This window comes from Littorina saxatilis, linkage group LG4 (genome assembly GCF_037325665.1).
Source record: "Littorina saxatilis isolate snail1 linkage group LG4, US_GU_Lsax_2.0, whole genome shotgun sequence".
Lineage (NCBI taxonomy): Eukaryota > Metazoa > Mollusca > Gastropoda > Littorinimorpha > Littorinidae > Littorina > Littorina saxatilis.
Genome location: NC_090248.1, coordinates 42,543,951 through 42,563,391, shown reverse-complemented (window position 1 = coordinate 42,563,391; position 19,441 = coordinate 42,543,951). Strand labels below are relative to the sequence as shown.

Below are 19,441 nucleotides of genomic sequence, written 5' to 3'. Positions count from 1 at the left end.
ACTCGATGAGGGTAAGTTCGTTTGATATTTTGAGCTATAGAGAAAAAAGAATAGCTAACATTTCTGTCTGCAGGTTTTGGGATAAAAAAAATTATCAACTTTTTTTTTCAATACAGATACGATTGGCTTAGGTTTTTGCCTGTAGCTTCCAGGCAAGCATCTCAAAATGAGTGAACACATTAATATACATCTACCAACCTGGATCTGGTCCCAATGACGAGGCCTGATGGCCCTGTTCTTCAGGTCAGTGATGAGAGGCATGGTCCGTCTGAACTGGTCCACTCGAGACTTGCTCGTGTCCACAATATCCCAGTGTTTGTCCTGAAAACAACAAGTTGAAAAGATACTACCTGGGGGTTGGGGTCTAAGACGACTAGAAACGGAACTGTACCACTGCCTATTACAAACACTGTGTTTTTTCCCCTTCTTCTTTTTCTGTATTCGACCGATCAAGTATCACAGTCACATTCATCTCACGGATGCTGCTATAATAGCCGTCCATCGGAGGTTCAAACAGTATCCAGTATTTTAGCAAACTATGGTGAAAGTTATAATTATATGCTTTCCGAAAGAATATTTGAACAAGAGGGAAATAACGCTTCTTTGCTGGTTGCACTTGCATAATTGTGCTATGCAATACACGAGTCAAATCATTGTCCAACTCAATTAAGGAAGGACTGACCTTGTTCTGACCTCGAGGAATAATTCTTATGCTGCAATTTTTTTAATCATCTGTCCTAAAGAGTGTCGTAATCAAATGATCACTATTTCAAGATAGGTATTGACGGTATCATTTGTCTGTGCTCGCCTTGAAAGTAATCTCGTGTGAGCTGCTCACGCTATGTTTGATTTGAACAGAGGCCGTAACTGAATAAGTATCTATTTATTTCATTTGTCAACACTATTTTCCAAACCGTGAATATTACCTTGAGCTCTCTGCTAAGCTTGTGGAGCTTCTTGAAGGTGGTGTCTGAGAGTTTTTCCATCTCGGGTGTCTGCAGGTCAACGAAGCGACCCGTCTTCCATTTGGTCCAGTGGCTGTCCCAGTCCTGCGTCAGCTGCCACACTGCTTCCAGCGTCTCCAGATCCTGTAAAAAAAAAGTATCCTTCTGTATTACCACCCCACCCCATTTGTTTTTGTATCTTGCTTTTCTGATTGCTAGAATAATCTAAAATGGTTATTTCGATTTAGTCCGCCATCGTACTTACCACTGTTATGATTTCACTGTGCACTATGATTGAGTTAGAATCCCAAATGCTAGAATTTGTATGTCACGATAACAATTGAATACAGGTTTTTTTAAACTAAAGTATCTTGTCTTGTGGATAAGTGTGACAGCGCATAAGAAAAGGGGGCATATTGGACACTTTTAACAAAATGCTTGACAAATGTCATGAACTAAGAGAAAAGGATGCGTATATTGATGCAGTAGACAGATTTATCCCCAAAACTCGGTATGCGTCGAATGTAAGGAATTTACACAACCTGTGTCCTGGGATATAGAGTTTAAATTAGAAGCTTAAAATAAATATGTCTAGTGGTTGTAATTTTACCAAACCTTTTGTTTCGCAAATAAATTTGACTCCATAAAACCTAAAACAAATATTAAAAGGAATAGCCCAAACTGTCCAAATCAGGAAGTGTTTCCCTGCTCACGGCTACTGTTTTTCTCAGAGCGAACAAACCTTTTCAAGAGAGGCAATTTCTTTGGATGGAGGCTGGTCGATCTTGAAGATGCCCAGTCCCCGCCGCAGCTGTTTTTCTTGCGCCTTCAGGGCCTCGAGCTGCTCTCGATACTCTTGGATGTTCTGCAGCGCATCTTGCGTGGGGATGGTGGAGGCGAAGGGTCCCTCGTTGACGAAGCCTTTCAGCAGGCTGGCCACTTGTTTCTTGAACTCGTCGGACTGTGTCAGCAAGCTCACCTTGAAGCGCTCCTGTTTTGGACAGACATTTCAGAATCATTTTTTAAAAATTGGTATGTTATCAAGCTGTGACCCGTGATGTGCGAGTAAGGTATTGATATCTAAACAATAATATATGTATCTGAAAGTCCCGCATGACCCTCCCGGGTTATTAGGACGATTAATATCAAGAAACAAACTTTTCAATATTACTGCCGAACCACTGTCCAACAATTTTGGCGTTGAGGCAGCAAATGTTGTATTCCTGAACTAAAAATGAGGTTCATTGTTAAGACATGCGATCGAGGTGTTAGCGGAATGGGACAAAAATAGAGGCAAACGGAAGAATGGGTGTGTAAGAAGATTGAAGGGGCAAGACTAAGATATATTTGGCAGGGAAACGGGGCGCGTTTTCTGAAGTTACCACATCAAAACTCCAAAACGACTCAATGTTTTCCTGAAAAATGGAGCACTGTTTTCTCCTGTTAGTATATGAAAACACTAACAACTCTCTCCATGTTTTGCTGTTGTTGTTGTTGCTTTGCCTGCTTTACCTTGTGTTTCTTGAGCATAATTTCTGAGTCAATCAGAGCCTGCTGGAAGGCCAGCCACACGCCACCAAGCTCGTTGTGCATCTCCACCACCTGAAATGTAGGAAGAAACTTTCACTGAATCTCATAAGGCACTCGTGACCTGTTAGTTTTCAACGAACAGTCACTCCATTTTATGTTCACTGCCAAGCAGACGCTAGTTTTCCTTTTAGTAAATGTTAATTAGAAAACTAAAACATTTTATGACAGCAAAAAATATTCTCCCTGATCTCTTACTTTACATAAACATAAATATAAAGCAATGATCTTTCCATAAGCTAGACATAATGGCATTTAAAACAACATGCAAATATTAAAAAAAGTTAAGCAGACACCTAAGGAAACGTCAATTTCTCAGTCATGAGCTTTGGTGTGAGCACCACTAAAATCTCTCCTCTGATAATAAGTAGGCTTACACCCTCAAAAAATTTTTTTCCAACAACTTCGTCCTCGCAACATTTAGTGAAGGTCACAGACATGCAACATGATATGCACTACAAACAGGCCATTGGTGCTCCTGACTGCAAAGGGGAAAAGCCGGAAGTTATAAATTATACAACGTACAACAGGCGCTGTATAATTTTCAACTTTCGGCTTTTCGTCTTTGCAATCATGAGTACGTATGACCTGTTTGTAGTGCATATCGTGTTGCATGTTTGTGAGCCCGCTCTGGGGAGTTGAAACACACAAACGGAGAAGAACAAGAAGACGTGCAACTTACGTTTTCAGGGATGGGGACCTCGTATTTCTCCAGGATGGCGAACTGCTCGCTGAGGGGTTCAAACTTGGCCTCTATTGCGCGCTTCTCTCCGTTCAGCTTCTCCCACAGCTCCAGACTCTCGCCCAGCGCGTCCAGCGTCTGTGGTGGCTGGTTGATCCTATGGGAATGAGTAGAATGAACAGCAATCAGGGGTGGTGTGCACGAGACAGTGCCCAACTGAGTGGGAACCAAGGGCTGGCTGTGTCGGATTGATTGAAATTCAGATGCTTTTGAAATATCGACCAGTTCGACCCAGTACTTGGATTCCATCCAGGGGGCAAGTTCTCATGCACACCACCTAGGGGCGACAATAAGGTCCCTTTTTAGAACGTGCTTAATTCATGACGCGTCAGTATCAAGTTGGAATCCTGCGGGGATTCTTTCACAAGGATCGATTTAATATCCAGTCATTACCTCTCTGTGTTTTCCTTGAGAAATTCGTCGAGCTCTTTGAGGCAGTTGATGGCGATCTCACTGAGCAGGGTGGTGAACTTGTTCTGCCACTCCTGGCAGTGCGCCAAGATGGCCGCCTTCAAGGGAGAGCAGTCAAGCAGCACAAACTGGATGTTGACGATTGTCTCCTGTGCTTGTACGTTGTTGGCCACTTCGGTGTATCTGCAAAGTTCAGAATTATTTTTTTTTAATTAAAGATTAGTCCGAAATTATGTTGAAATTAAAAGAAAATGTTATAACCTGAACCTAAACGATAAATATAAGTGGCCTCAACTTCTCAAAATTTCAGTAATTTGAAGCTTTAGTTTCCTTGCCCCTAAGCATAAAAGGCCCGCGTCCCTATCGTCACAGTAAAAGTAGCAAATCCACCATAGTAAACGAACATACTACCGTTTAAACTGAGCCATGCGGCATCATTTTTCTTGTTTCGTCACACTGCTATGATAGACACATCTCGTTTTTGTTTATTAAGTTGACTGACAGTCATAAGCGATAAAAGAAAAGGTCAAACGAACGCAATTGTTTTCTAATGATTTCTATTGAAGCCTCCTTTGGAGCAGCCCACACCAGTGACAAATAAATAAATTAAAAAATAAATTAAAAAAAACACGGTCTAAAGACGTTTCTTACCTGCCGATGTCAGCATCAAAGGATGCTACCTGGGGGTTGAGTTTCTGGTAACGTCGGATGAAGGCATCCTTCTGGATCTCCCAGATCTCCCGGTAGTTGTCCCAGGTGGACAGGTAACTCTGCAGGTGTTGGGCGTTGTTGGCCATACCTGCTGAGATGGTCTTTTGGATCTTCTGGCACTCACTGTCCCGCGAGATCATCTCAAAGATGGGCTGATAGGAGGACATGAATAAAGCACAACTTGCCAGTAATGCCAAACAAAACTTAGCTATGGAAATGTTACGGCATTCAGATGGCACAGTAGAATAATTCAGGACAGAAGAGAGAGAGGGAGAGAAAGAGAGAGAGGTAGAGAGAGAGAGTGAGAGAGAGAGAGAGAGAGAGAGAGAGAGAGATGTACAGACACACACACACACACACACACACACACACAAACACACACACATACACACACACATATGATCATCCTTATAACAAACACTGCAACTCTAAATTGTCGCCATTTGCATACATCTGGACCGACATAACTTAATATCAGTCGCTACACATACACACACATCTTCAAAATTAAACATGTTGACCTACACAGTAGAAAAGTAAACGCTTTTACGTAAATATGATCATCCTTATAACAAACACTGCAACTCTAAATTGTCGCCATTTGCATACATCTAAACCGACATAACTTAATATCAGTCGCTACTCACCGCTTTGTCTGTCTTTTTGAACGTGAGAACGTTTGGCAGACGAGGAATGTCAGCGACGGCCCGAGTGAGATGTGACCCCGTTGCGCCCACGACGCTGGCCAGCTGGCGTAATGTTGGCGAAAACTCCACCTTTGTTTAAAAAAAATCATCAAATTTAGATTTAGGACAAAATTTGTTAAATTTTTAGAAAATGTAGAAAATACATTCAGAGCGCTTACTTCCCTTCGTTTATCAAATCGTAAAAGTCCAAATGTGGTCAATGCAACTTTGGTTATTCTTGATTAGCAATATACATTTCTATAAGCTTGCGACATATTATGAACAATCTGGTTTTGCTTAAGCTAAGTAAGGTGTTGCTGGATGCAAAAGCTATTTTTTCATTCAAATTAAAAAGACAAACAAGAAAACACACTGGTTGAATTTAATGAGAATATTTTTTTTTATCGAACTTTACCCGTTTTCGGTATACACTATTTCGTTCATGTTGTGTCGTCATTAGTTTAGTAAATAACAAGCGTAAAACGACACACATCATATCCATACTTTTAACACACACAAAACAAAAGCACACAAAAGACAATAACAACAAACAACAAACAAACACACGAGAAAAAAAAACCCACTCACAAACCAAACAAACAAGCCTTCAACAAACAAACTCCACAAAAACAACAACTTTTCCCCTACCATCATTCATCATCATCTCACCTTGTCGCCTTCAAGAATGACCTTGATCCTGAAGAGAGGATTGGGAGCGGTCTTCCCGTCCCCGTTGATGGCTCTCGAGAGCTCCTGCAGGGAGTGCTTGACGTTCAGCCGGATGCACTCTTCGGCCATGCGGTCCATCTTGACCGTATAGCTGTGCCAGTGCTGCATCACCTCGGCCCCGTCCATCTGGAAGATCCTGTACACCTGGCGCATAATGGACACGATGTCCTCGTGCGTCTGCTTCAGGAGCTTCTGGGTGTGCTCACGGTGGCGAGCCTGGTGGTGGAGATGGGTTGGGTTTTAGTGAGGTTTTGCAAGTCTTGTTGAGGGATAGGAGAGGAGGAGGGGAAAAGGGGGAAGGGGTTACAGAGAAAAGAGAATTGAAAAGAACATTATATTTCGAGGGTGACAGAATAAGCAATGTAAACATGATTTTTTCAAAGAGAGAGAGAGAGAGAGCGGGGGGGGGGGCAGAGCAACAAAAACAGGGATACAGAGACAGACAGACAGACAGGCAGAGAGAAAGAGAGAGAGAGAGAGACAGATACAGATACAGATGCAGACATAGACAGAAAAAGAGAGAGAGAGAAACAGAAAGGGGGGGGGGGAGACCGACAGCCAGAGAAAAACAGGGGAGACAGTCATCTCGAAGACAGAAACAGACAGAGCCAAAGAGAGCGACAGAGAGGTAGAGGGAGGGACAAACAGACAGACCGACAGACAGACAGACACAGAGAGAGACACAGAGAAAGAAAGAGAAAGAGAGAGCAATAATGATAACTTTGTATATTAAAATATATCACAGTCCAAGAATATAGTTTCCTCGAAATCAAAAGAAAACGTCCTTTCAAGGAGTCTCATTCTAAAAGTATATACTTCTCTTCCAAGCTGTAACAAATCTTGACCTTGGTGTGATTCTTGGACCTAACTAAGCTTCCTAATATATTGATATATCAAGTTTCTAACTTCATTCCTTTTCATTTCAACCTGTACCGCATCATTACTGGAAAATGCGGGTTGCGTCCTCCGAACTAGCAGCAACAAAAGTAGTGTTAACCAGGTGTGTGCGTGTTCAGGTGTAATTATAGCCACCTGCGTTTCTAGCAGAATGACCGAAGTCTATTATGTTTTACAGCTGCGGATATGGACTGGGTGGCCGAGTGGTAACGCACTTGCGCTCGGAAGCGAGAGGTTGCGAGTTCGACCCTGAGTCAGGGCGTTATTCAATTTTCTCCCCCCTTTCCTAACCTAGGTGGTGGGTTCAAGTGCTAGTCTTTCGGATGAGACGAAAAACCGAGGTCCCTTCGTGTACACTACATTGGGGTGTGCACGTTAAAGATCCCACGATTGACAAAAGGGTCTTTCCTGGCAAAATTGTATAGGCATAGATAAAAAAAATGTCCACCAAAATACCCGTGTGACTTGGAATAATAGGCCGTGAAAAGTAGGATATGCGCCGAAATGGCTGCGATCTGCTGGTCGATGTGAATGCGTGATGTATTGTGTAAAAAATTCCATCTCACACGGCATAAATAGATCCCTGCGCCTTGAGTCCGAGTCTGGAGATACGCGCGCGATATAAGGCTTCATATAACAATAACAATTGTCACTGAGTCATGACATAAAGTTGACATGTGTCTGTACCGGCCTGGATTCGAACGTGTGATTCGAGGGTCACAAGTGCATGCAGTTCTCTATCTACTCATATACCAGGGCTGACGTGCACGAAGCAAACCTGATTGCCACCTACATGGGTGGTACGCAACAGCGGGATAGGATTGGTTGAAATTCAGAAGTGTTGTGATTTCAAACAAGTCGGTCCCGCGGTCGCTTACGACCAATTTGGGTGGCACCCAGCTTCGATTCGTGCACACCAGCCCTGCTGACCGCCCCACCCATACCCGTGGACCGCCATTGTACCTGATCGTCATCAAACTTGAGGTCTTCATACACGAAGAGTGGGTCGATCCTGACCAGAAGCATCTCTGATATCTTGACGCACAGTTCCTGGTGCAGTTCTCTATCTACTTAACTACCAGACTGCCCCCACCCCACCCCTCACCCTGAACTATCACGGTGAACAAGACGAGTGTACGTACCTGATCGTCATCAAACTTGAGGTCCTCATGCACGAAGAGTGGGTCGATCCTGACCAGAAGCATTTCAGATATCTTGACGTACATCTCACGGTGCAGTGCTCTATCTACTCAGCTACCAGACCGACCTACCCCTCACCCTGAACTATCATTGTCATTGCACCTGATCTTTATCAAACGTGATGTCCTCAAACACGAAGAGCGGTTCGATCTTGACCAGTAGCATCTCAGATATATTCATGCACAGCTTTTGGGGCAGTGCTCTATCTACTCAGATTCCAGACCACCAACCCCCCCCCCCCCCCCAACAAAGCACAAGCACCACCACCACCACCCACCCACCCACATGGACCATCGCGGTGAACAAGACGAGTGTACGTACCTGATCGTCATCAAACTTGAGGTCTTCATACACGAAGAGCGGGTCGATCCTGACCAGAAGCATCTCAAATATATTGACGCACAGCTCATGATGCAGTGCTATATCTACTTAACTACCAGACTGCCCCCACTCCACCTATCCCCATGAACCATCACGGTCAACAAGACGACCCTACCTGATCGTCATCAAACTTGAGGTCCTCATACACGAAGAGCGGGTCGATCCTGACCAGAAGCATCTCCGAGATCTTGACGCACAGTTCCTGGATGTTCATGTTGGATCCCTTGTACTCGTCCACGTTGACCTGCGCCTTGAAGGCGTGGATGCGACACTCGGACACGTATATCTCAGCCGTTAGTTTGGAGACCCAATTCAGCTTGGTCAACCCCAGGAAGAGCTGCTTGTCCAGCACTCTGATCCGCTCCTTGAACAGGTTCTGCTCCTCTTGGGACAAGGCGGCGATGATTCTGCAAGGCAAACAATCAATAGAGTGGTCCTGACATCGATCAATCAATCAATCGATCAAGCAATCAAGAAAGTAATCAATCAATCTATCTATCAAGCAACCAAGAAGGCAATCAAGAAAGTAATTAAGAACGTAATCAAGAAAGTAATCAATCAATCAATCAATCTATCAAGCAACCAAGAAGGCAATCAAGAAAGCAATCAATCAATCAATCAAGCAAGCAAGCAAGCAACCAAGAAAGTAATCAATCAATCAATCAATCAATCGATCAAGCAACCAAGAAAGTAATCAATCGATCAATCAATCAATCGATCAAGCAATCAAGAAAGTAATCAATCAATCAATCAATCTATCAAGCAACCAAGAAGGCAATCAAGAAAGTAATTAAGAACGTAATCAAGAAAGTAATCAATCAATCAATCAATCTATCAAGCAACCAAGAAGGCAATCAAGAAAGTAATTAAGAACGTAATCAAGAAAGTAATCAATCAATCAATCAAGCAAGCAAGCAAGCAACCAAGAAAGCAATCAAGAAAGCAATCAAAAGGTAATCAATCAATCAATCGACCAATCAATCAAATAATTAATAAAAGATCAAACCAAAGATTTAACAAATCAATAAATTTAGACATAAATTATTCACGTCCTCAGTGAGTCATCCATTTCATTCTTCAGCCTATCCTGCAAACCGCCATTCTATCTTATTTTCTTCTTTTGTTAACTGAATGTAGAGACACACAAATGCTTCACAGGTAGATGGAATGTCTCGAAGAAAAAGCAAGGACACTGTGCGCCCCGGAGAGCATGGCCACACTCAAACACAAAATATTGTTTTCTAACCCTAACAAAACTCAATGCCAAAGTTTCGTGCAACGAGCTTCGCGAAGTAGATTCCGCGAAGTAAACTTTGCCCTATGAGTTTGAGCATTGAAGGAAACGGTAAAGTTAGCTTTGAAAACCATGGCGTTACCTGTTGTAGTCTCTGACGACAAGGAGTACGTGCTCTCTCAGGTTCCTGAGTTCTTCACGTCTGCTGTGCACGTCCAGCGCGTAATGGGGAATCTCGAACAGCAGGCGCTGCCAGTAGTGAATCTCTTGGAACATCTTCAGCAGACATCTGTAATTACAGCCACAGAAAAAAAAGAACAAGTTTAGAGAAAATATAGGAATTGTTCTTAAAATAACGATGTGTGAAAAATGCATTATCGCACATTTGTTCTAAACAATAATTCACCGTTGAAAATGACATTTTTCGAAAATGAAAGCAGTACTATGGATTTTAGTTGACAGTTAATGTCACACACACACACACACACATACACACACACACACACACACACACACACACACGCAAACCACACACACACAACCCCCCACGTCCCGCCCACCCCCCTCCCCCCAACACACACACACAATGACAAACACTACTCCTACCTTTTTCTCACACACACACACATCTTTCATTTCCCAATAAAGCTGATGTTTCACCTGTTGAAGTTGATGTCCAGCATAGGAGGTCTTTCCATACTGCGACACATCAGGGGTTTCTCCAGCATCTTGTGAGGCTCCTGCAAGAGAAAATCCGTAATTACCATCAACATAATTATGGGTTATTTGATCTCCATAACTGTGTACCTGTTGAAACCATATGTTACGAAGGTGATATTTCTTAATCAAACGGAGACACTTTAACCAAACACATTGATTTCAATAAAGAATAGTGGTACCATAATCATACATTCTTTGCCTGCAGAGAAATAATTAGAAAGAATTAGAAATACTTGCACATTTTCTTTGTCTACGTTCAGTCAATTACAAGCATTTCAAAGTACATAACCTTCGTAACATGAAAACCAAAGAATGCGACATGGATTTAAATACTAAAAAAGAAGAAGACAACAATGGTAACAATGTTTTTTGTTGCATGTCTGTATTAGTATCTAACTGGATTTTTTTTCTGAACAAAATAAAGTGAATACATTCTATTTGCCATTTAATATACCTTATATAATCATTCAAAGGTCTCAGAATGCATGACACAAAATGGTATAAAGCTCTGGAGAATAACCCATCTCCGCATACGTATTAGTAGTATGCTTAAATCCGAAACTTATAGACTGATAACAAAATCAAGAGTCATAAAGAAATATTTTTTTGTTTCGTAATATATAAGCATGCAGAATGCTTAGCTTCTGTCGGGGACATTTTAGTCTCAGATTAATTTTGTCTACGGGTTTAACTTCTTACAATTATTGCCCCACTGTGTCTTTCTATATTTACTCCTCAAAGAACGAGTTATTAGATAGAGCAACTTTAAAATTAAGAATGCCACACACATAGCTTTTCAGTGTCCAAGAAACGATTGACGATTAGTACATTTGATTTTCACCATAAAGTATCTATAACACGTGAATTTAAAGACATAACTGTGGAAGAGTCTTTCTCTAAAGGTAGACATTTTTGTATAGTACACATTCTTGTGTAGTCTATAAATTATTGTCAAAATAAGATAATGAGTACAATGTATGTGAGCTGGACGTGATTTTGTTCCTGTCTAATTATCAGATTGCAAGCAGCAAGTCAATTAACCATGGAAGGTCGAATAAAATCTTAATGAGGTCATGCAAGAGAAAAGCAAAAGACGCACAAGAACTAGTGACTACTACAAAAATAAAATAAAAAGATACTTACACTGTCCTGAAAAGACAATCAAAAAGAAGAAAATTAATACTTGTGATGAGAAAATACTCATATCATGGAGAGAGAAAATCTCATGTGTGGATTTCAGACACACACACAAGCTCACAAACACATTGTTACCTAATCTTGAGGAGAAATAGCTATAATTCGTTTTTGACTCTGCTGGATACAAGCGTGCAAAACGTGCAACTGGCAAAAAAAACTTTAAAAAACGGAAAGGGAAAACAATTACACGGACAACTGATTCGGTCTCAACAGCTTCTTGTTTATCTTGATAAGGTCCATGTTGATGACAAAGAGTATATCAGTGATGTTATACAGGCCTGTGAATATTCCAAGCAGCTATATTGCGCAGACAGTGTGTGTGTGTGTGTGTGTGTGTGTGTGTGTGTGTGTGTGTGTGTGTGTGTGTGTGTGTGTGTGTGTGTGTGTGTGTGTGTGTGTGTGTGTGTGTGTGTGTGTGTGTGTGTGTGTGTGTGTGAGTTTTCCGTACCATTGTTGCTATAGTTCTCGTTGTCGTTGTTCTTGTTATCATTGGTTTAAATATCATGCATTTACAATATCGTCCGCCACATTACTCGTTTGTTTCTAAGAGCACATTGATAAGTTTATCTTGTTGTGCTCCTTTATTATAACACTCAATTATGGCATTGTATTTATGCAACTTAAAAAAGCCAACTCAGCAAATACCTTGTCCATGTCCTCCTCCCACTCGTAGTAGGTCTTCCTGGTGAAGTCTTCCAGCACAATGGTGAGCTGCTGGAACTGGTGTTTCACCTCGCCGCCCATACCCACGTACGGTAAGAAGTGAGCACGGTCCATAATCTGGAAAGCAATATCGAATTAAATTGTATTAATTCGCAGAGGTGGTTCGAAGAAGATCTCATTATTTTGAACATGTAGACAGACATTAGAATATAAAACAAGAAAAGATAATCTATATAAAAAGCGGTCTACAATAACGAAGAAGAAGCACACACAAAATAAAATAATAAAAACATGTGTTCATAGTGTGACAGGTTGACGCGGGAGTTCCCCTTCACAGCAGGCTTTGCAAAGTTGTCTGCCGGCGAAGAGCGCGAGCTATTTAATGTAGCTCGACGTTTCTTCTCGCCGGCTAGACACCTGTTAAAGTCAAGACACATCACACGCTTACAAAAAAGTCCAGAAACTCAAAACAAAAGAAAAGTTCCAAAACACTGTACACTTACAAACATGTCACGCTCAATCCTGTGCTTCAGTGTGCGCGCCAAGTTAGCATGGGCAGCGAACATAGACCGTGCACTGCAAGACGGCATTGCCCTGTTGGTCAATAAAGACAAGTCTACATAGTACACTATACACTTACAAACATGTCACGCTCAATCCTGTGCTTCAGTGTGCGCGCCCAGCTGGCAGGTCCAGCGAACCGAGGCCGTGCGATGTAGGACGGTATTGCCCTGTTGGTCAGCTCGGTCTTGACGGCGTTCAGCGCCTCCTGGAACAGCTTGTACATGTCCACAGTCTTCTTGTCGATCGTTCTCCGCACCGCCTGCAATGATAGAAGTGTGCATCTAAACATGAAAGCGAAAGATAATTCTTATTGCTGCAGATAGAGTTGACGTCTGTGTACCTCAGACGCGGATATCAGACAGAGGTCTTCACGGACAGGCTGAATGACACGCGGACACACGCACAGACACAGACAGTCAGAGATAAACAAACCCGTAAATACAGACAGAAAGACAGACAGGCAGACAGACAGACAGACAGACAGACAGACAGACAGACAGACAGACAGACAGACAAACATATACATAGACACAAACGCATTAATCTCTCTCATTCATCTACTCTCTCTCTCTCTCATTTATTTAGGACTAGATGAATACCCGCTTCGCCGGGTACGGCTTCGCCGGGAAGAAGTAGAGCCGAATACCCGGCTTCGCCGGGGACCCGGCTTTGCCGGGTGTACGCCGGCTTCGCCGGCGCACCGTACGAAGGAAGGGAGATAAACGCGCAAAACACTGGAGAAGATAAGGAAGAGTTACTGGGAATGGATGTACAGAAAAACCAAAATCGGTTCAGCGCTGCGCGCTGAGAGCACGCACGTGTTCAAAATTTTCCACGATTGTGTCCGGGGTCTACTTGAATATGCCCACCAAATTTGAAGCAGATCCATCGAGAACTTTGGCCGTGAATCGTGAACACACAGACAGACAGACAGACAGACACTAGTCGTATATATATATAGATAGATCTCTCTCTTTCTCAATCTTACCACCGAACGTCTCTTTCTTCCTCCTGCTATATCTACTCACCTACACACACACAGGCTCCCCCCCACACACACACAAACAGCCCCCCCCACACACACACACACAGCCCCCCCCCCCCAACCACATACACACAACCCAGCAGATCAAAAAGCAAACCAGCCAGAACCCACCTCCCTAGTGTTGAGATGCATGAAGACGTCGAGCAGCTCCACGCCCTGTTCCACAGAGGTGACGGTGTCGAAGGCAGCGGAGATAACGTTCTGCATCATCACCTCCATATCCTTGATGCCCGCACGGAACCTGCAACAACACCGTGACTTACTTATAGTCATCTTCGCACGGGGCTGTGTATTATCCTGATTGGAGTACTCGATCGTTTAAGAGGCTCTTTGCAGTGCCAAGCCCAAATTAAAGGCCCACTGCTTCCCGTGTAAACAGTTCGGAAGAACATCACAGATCTGGCCAGGATTTAATTAAACAAACAATACCGAAAACATGATAATAATCATTCAATAACTTGGACCAATGCCGAACGAAGATAGATTATAACGAAACATTTCTGTTTTGTTGTTGTTTTGGTTTTGTTTTTGTTTTGTTTTTTGCTTATTGCCTAGCTAGAATGCAAACATCAATACCTGTTGAAGTCGTCATGCCATGAGGTGGCCTTGACATCCAGGATGGTCCTCTTGATGCTGCGCAGGGTGCTGATGTGCTTGTCCAGCTGGCTTTCAATGTCCAGCAGACTGCGTGTGATCTCCGGACCCTTCTGACCGCCGAAGTGAGGCATCTCTGTCTTGAAGCCCTCTTCTTGACGCGCAAAATGAATCTGAGCATCACACACCTGCGAGCAAGTCCGTTTTGCATTGTGTCGGGTACATAACAACAAGCCTCAAAGTACACTACACAAATACACTACACAGCTGCGAGCAAGTCCGTTTTGCTTTCTGTTGGGTACATTGCAACAACACGCGTCAAAATAAAGTGAATCTTTGAATCATGAACCTATGTTTGTTTGTTTGTTTGTTTGTTTGCTTAGCGCCCAGTCCACCACGAAGGGTGATATCAGGGCGGTGCTGCTTTGACATTTAACGTGCGCCACACACAAGACAGAAGTCGCAGCACAGGCTTCATGTCTCACCCAGTCACATTATTCTGACACCGGACCAACCAGTCCTAGCACTAACCCCATAATGCCAGACGCCAGGCGGAGCAGCCACTAGATTGCCAATTTTAAAGTCTTAGGTATGCCCGGCCGGGGTTCGAACCCACGACCTCCCGCTCACTGGGCGGACGCCTTACCACTAGGCCACCGTGTTGCGGTCATGAACCTATGACTAAATCCGTTTTGCATTGTGTTAAGTACACAACAACAACAAGTCTCAAAATAAAGTAAACCTGAGTGTCACACTCCTGCGAGCAAGTCCGTTTTGCAAAGTTTTGGGTACTTAACAAACATAAGCGTCAAAGTAAAGGGAGTGTGAGCGTCACAAACCTACGAGCAAGTCCTTAGTATGATCGTTGTTCAACTTATATGATATTTTTCGTAGGTGACGTGGAACGTAGTGTGAAATAATATTTTGAAGACATGAAACATCCCAAAGAGACGTACGTTAAATTCTAAAAATAAATACCACACATCAAAATTAAATCTCGTCCGCTGTCTGCAATCGTTTGTGTAGAAAACTACTGTACAAACATACGTCACTACTGCTCGGCTTTACACATTCATGTTGTGTGTGACCAGACGTACCTCCAGCAGATCTTTGCATCGCTGAATGAAGGCATCCACCTGAGCAAAGATGTTGCTTTTGTCCAGCACCCATGAAACCTGAGAGTATTTGTGATGGATCTTTTGTATCTGGAAACAAGAATAAGAAAATTGCGTATTTTCAAGATGAATTAGATTGCTGTTGAATATGTGTCAAATCAGTACAATCAAATTCTGGTTCTTTCTCACGTTTGGTGTAGTGTTTCGTCCAAAAAAGTGACAAATGGAACGTCGCTTTGCAAATTATAATCTTGCGTCACATGCAGATCTTGAACATCCCGATAATAAAGAATATTCAAAAATGATACGCTTGAGCCCGTCGTAGTCTTGTTGTTGTTGTTGTTGTTGTTGTTGTTGTTGTTGTTGTTGTTGTTGTTGTTGTTGTTGTTGTTGTTGTTGTTGTTGTTTATATCAAAGTGTTAGCTATTTACCCTGTCGTAAATGTCTTTCCACTGTTCACAGCAGCTGATGCAGTCGTTGAGCGACTTCTTGCCTGACGTCACATGGCCGTCAAAGATCTTGTCCAGGTTGATCTCTCGGGTACAGCGACGGATGACTTCGTTGCTCAACTGAAAAATTAAAGATATGTTAACAGAGGAGAGGAGTACATGCTGTAAAGGTATGAGCGGAAGACAAATCTCGTTTGTTTGTTTGTTTGTTTGTTTGTTTGTTTGTTGTTGCTTTTTCGTTTTTGTTTGGTTGGTTGTTTGGTTGGTTGGTTGGTTGTTTGGTTGGTTGGCTGCTTTGTTTGTTTGTGTGAGTGTGTGCGTGGTTGTTCGTTTGCTTGCTTGTTCGTTTTGTTTTTGTTTTGTTTTGTTAATTTGCACACAGACAACATATATACAAAAATCGCCATATTTTCAGCCACTAACGTACAACATAAACCCTTCCAGAACAAAGAGGGTTGCGTGCAGGAAGACAGACGAACAGACAAAGAAATAGACAGGCCGAAAACAAATCATAACAGAACGGAATATATGTTACCCGTCTCGAGTCATGGTTTTTTTATTTTTTAATTTTTTATAGAAATTAATTCAGCAAAGAATTCCTTATCTTCACAAAAGAAGTCAGGCTGTTGAATGTTCAGGTATTATTGGAAGTCGAGGGATGGCCTTGTCCCACCTGAGACAAACCGTTCACGCGGGAAGAATGTTACCTTTAATTGCAGAAACAAAAACCTGACCTCTCTCTTTGCTGGAATCTTGAAAAAGAGGACGCATAGACCTGCGCATGCCAGCCCTTGTAAGCCTGGCCTGGCAGACACGCGCAGTTCTCTGCTGCTAGCAGACAACGGGGCTGGCGCGCTCACAAAACTGTCTTCGTTGTATCTCCGCTACACGAAAAATTGCCTTATTCAACGACAGGCTTTTTTTCTTACCTTCTTCGTGATGATGGTGACTCTCTACCGCCACTCTCAGAACTCAGAGTTGACCAAGATCAAGGTGAAATAAAAAAATTAAAAAAATTAAAAAATTTAAAAAAATAAAAAAAAACATCTCAAGACAGTAGACCTACAAACAAATGGACCTCCTCACGGCTGATTAACCTACAGGTTTTCTTCCCCCTGACCTTCTTGAGAATGCCGGTGACTCGATCTCTCCCGCGATTTGTAGAAATTGGTGTTGTGCGAAGTCAAACTGATGATTTTTTGTTTACATAGATCTCGACACAGTACAGATTGAGATATGAACCTCCTCATGGCTTGATAACCTACAGGCGTTCTTCCGCACCTTCTTGGGGATGCCGGTGATTCTCTTTCGCGACTTGTAGAGCTCGGAATTGATCAAGATCAAGCATATAATGTAAAACAAAAACACTACAGCTACACAAAATAATCCATCCCTATGCACAGTACAGAGATATAGTCCTCCCCAAGTCTTAATAACCGTTCTACCTTACTTTCGTGAGGATGCCGGTGACTCTCTCCCACGACTTGTAGAACTTAGAGTTGACTCAGATCATGGTGATGTAAAACAACAAAACAAAACTGAAAACCATAGGCCGACATACATATGGACCTCCTCATGGCTTAAATAACCCACATACGTTCTTCCTCATTTTCTTGAGGATGACAGTGACTCTCTCTCGTGATTTTCAGAACTCGGAGTTGACAAAGATTATGCTGATAAAAAACACATCACAATACACACTTACAGAAATAAGTATGGACCTTCTCACGGCTCAATAATACACAGGCGTTCTTCCGTACCTTTTTGAGGATGCCGGTGATTCTCTCCCTCGACTTGTAGAAGTCAGAGTTGACCCAGATCATGCGGATTATGTTGAGGATTTTGGGCAGCATGCGGGGGATGTCGGCAGGCTTGGCGTCCGACAGCTCATGACACGGATCTTTCAGCACTGTCAGGAACTTGAGGTTGCTCTCTGCCTGTCGGAAGCCCTCCTGAAAATGTAAACGTTTCTCGGATTGTTCATTTTTCTAATTCAGATTTAAGATTTTGGAATGCTTTCAGCAACTAGGCATCCATTGGTCGAGTCATTTTGAGCGCACGTTTCAATTGCTTTATTCATACACTTGTTGTTGTTGATTTTTGTTTTTTTATCTGATATTGAGCTAGATGATCATGGTGTGTTTGTGTTTTATGTGCAAGCATTATCTTATTATTCATTACATAATTATATCAAGATTAAGTAATTCCTGTTCGAATCGTGAAGCAAGGCCGCCCCAAATCGAGTCGATCCTGCCCTGTCGACCACCTCCCACAACGACCACACCAAAGTAACCCCAACTAATGTTTGTTTTAATGTAATTCATCTTTCAATAGCGACCACCTGTATATAATGACAACTGTCGGTCAGTCCCATGAGGGGTCGTTATAGGCAGGTTGGTAGTTTGTTGTGTGGTCCCAAAGGACTTTTGTAGTACAAACATGTCAACCAAACTATTTGCCTAATATTGATTGGGCGTAGTCTATTTCACGAAGCTCGCTGCACGAAGCTTTGGTACTGAATTTTTGGCAAAGTCTTTGCGAAGTCAATTTGGGCTTAATTAACAACAGCCTAAAATGAACAAGAGATATGTAAAGCAAATATATTGACCTTGATCTGACTGGCCAGACGCAGAAAGGCCGCGGTGTAGGATGACTTGGCGAGCTCCAGCACGTGCGTGATGCGTTTGACGCTGTCCATGTCCAGCTGTGTGCTGATGCCGGACAGGTCAACCACGCGGTTCTGCCAAAACTCGATCTCCTCCAGCGGGCCCGAGCTCTCCGCCGTCTTGAAGGCGTCCTGCGAGGTCAGCACCTCTTTGATCTGCCGCGACCAGTGGATCACGCAAGCTGCCAAAGAAAACATACATGTTGGTTCTTCTCTATCTTTCGAAATGTTTATTTCCACGAGCCCCAGTAGGAACCTGCTTTTAAGGATACGGTTACTTGTTCGTCTTCACAGCGAAAAGGCTAAATTAATTATCAGTATCATGAGTGTTTGTCTGTCTGTCGACTTCAAAGACCGCTGGATCGAAGTACAATGGCTGTAACGTTTTGTTTTGTCAAAAATGAAACGTTCCAATGACCTATCATTCTTGTTTTAGGGTTATTTTCCTCTCTCTCTTTTTTTCTCATTGTCATTACTACAAGAAAATGTTGGCCGCCTTTTCCCAGCGGAAAGCGAGCAGCAGCAATAAGCGCGCTTCCAAGACCTGTGAGTGATATGGTGTAATCAGCCACCTGCACTTCTGGCAGTAATGAACGAAGTCTTTGATGTGCCACGGCATTGACAATGGGGTGGGGCGTGATGTCGTCATATAACGCTGACACTTGTCAATCTTGATCTTGATTCGAACCCGTGACTCGAGCTTGGATCCGAAGATCAGTGCTCTAACAACTGAGCTACCATACCAGCCTCCCTCCCACTGCTACCCTCACCTACCCTTTCCAAACCTCGTTTCAGTTTCTCTTTCTTCACCCTGACTTTTTTTTAAGGTTTCCTACCTGTAATCCCCCTCCCACCCATTCACACACCCAAACCCCCGCCACCCCCCACCACAACCCACCTCCACACC

At 42.9% G+C, this 19,441-nt stretch overlaps 1 protein-coding gene across 2 annotated transcripts in view; it reads right to left on the bottom strand.

Annotated features, from left to right (window-relative positions):
- Nucleotides 1–19,441, bottom strand: part of LOC138964781 (dynein axonemal heavy chain 2-like) — an 81,094-nt gene that overhangs the window by 56,832 nt on the left and 4,821 nt on the right. The window contains exons 6-25 of one of the 2 annotated variants that reach the window (XM_070336824.1): nt 18,478–18,716; nt 17,630–17,821; nt 15,852–15,989; nt 15,403–15,510; nt 14,288–14,493; nt 13,823–13,952; nt 12,743–12,925; nt 12,079–12,219; nt 10,183–10,262; nt 9,665–9,811; nt 8,404–8,695; nt 5,751–6,026; nt 5,043–5,171; nt 4,336–4,547; nt 3,667–3,867; nt 3,214–3,370; nt 2,457–2,546; nt 1,687–1,935; nt 927–1,088; nt 199–321 (exon numbers count right to left, since the gene is read on the bottom strand). In XM_070336824.1, the coding sequence (XP_070192925.1) occupies nt 199–321; nt 927–1,088; nt 1,687–1,935; nt 2,457–2,546; nt 3,214–3,370; nt 3,667–3,867; nt 4,336–4,547; nt 5,043–5,171; nt 5,751–6,026; nt 8,404–8,695; nt 9,665–9,811; nt 10,183–10,262; nt 12,079–12,219; nt 12,743–12,925; nt 13,823–13,952; nt 14,288–14,493; nt 15,403–15,510; nt 15,852–15,989; nt 17,630–17,821; nt 18,478–18,716 (3,455 nt within the window). Of the gene's footprint in view, nt 1–198; nt 322–926; nt 1,089–1,686; nt 1,936–2,456; nt 2,547–3,213; nt 3,371–3,666; nt 3,868–4,335; nt 4,548–5,042; nt 5,172–5,750; nt 6,027–7,670; nt 7,756–8,403; nt 8,696–9,664; nt 9,812–10,182; nt 10,263–12,078; nt 12,220–12,742; nt 12,926–13,822; nt 13,953–14,287; nt 14,494–15,402; nt 15,511–15,851; nt 15,990–17,629; nt 17,822–18,477; nt 18,717–19,441 lie in introns of those variants that run through there. The other variant, XM_070336823.1, reaches the window with a different exon arrangement.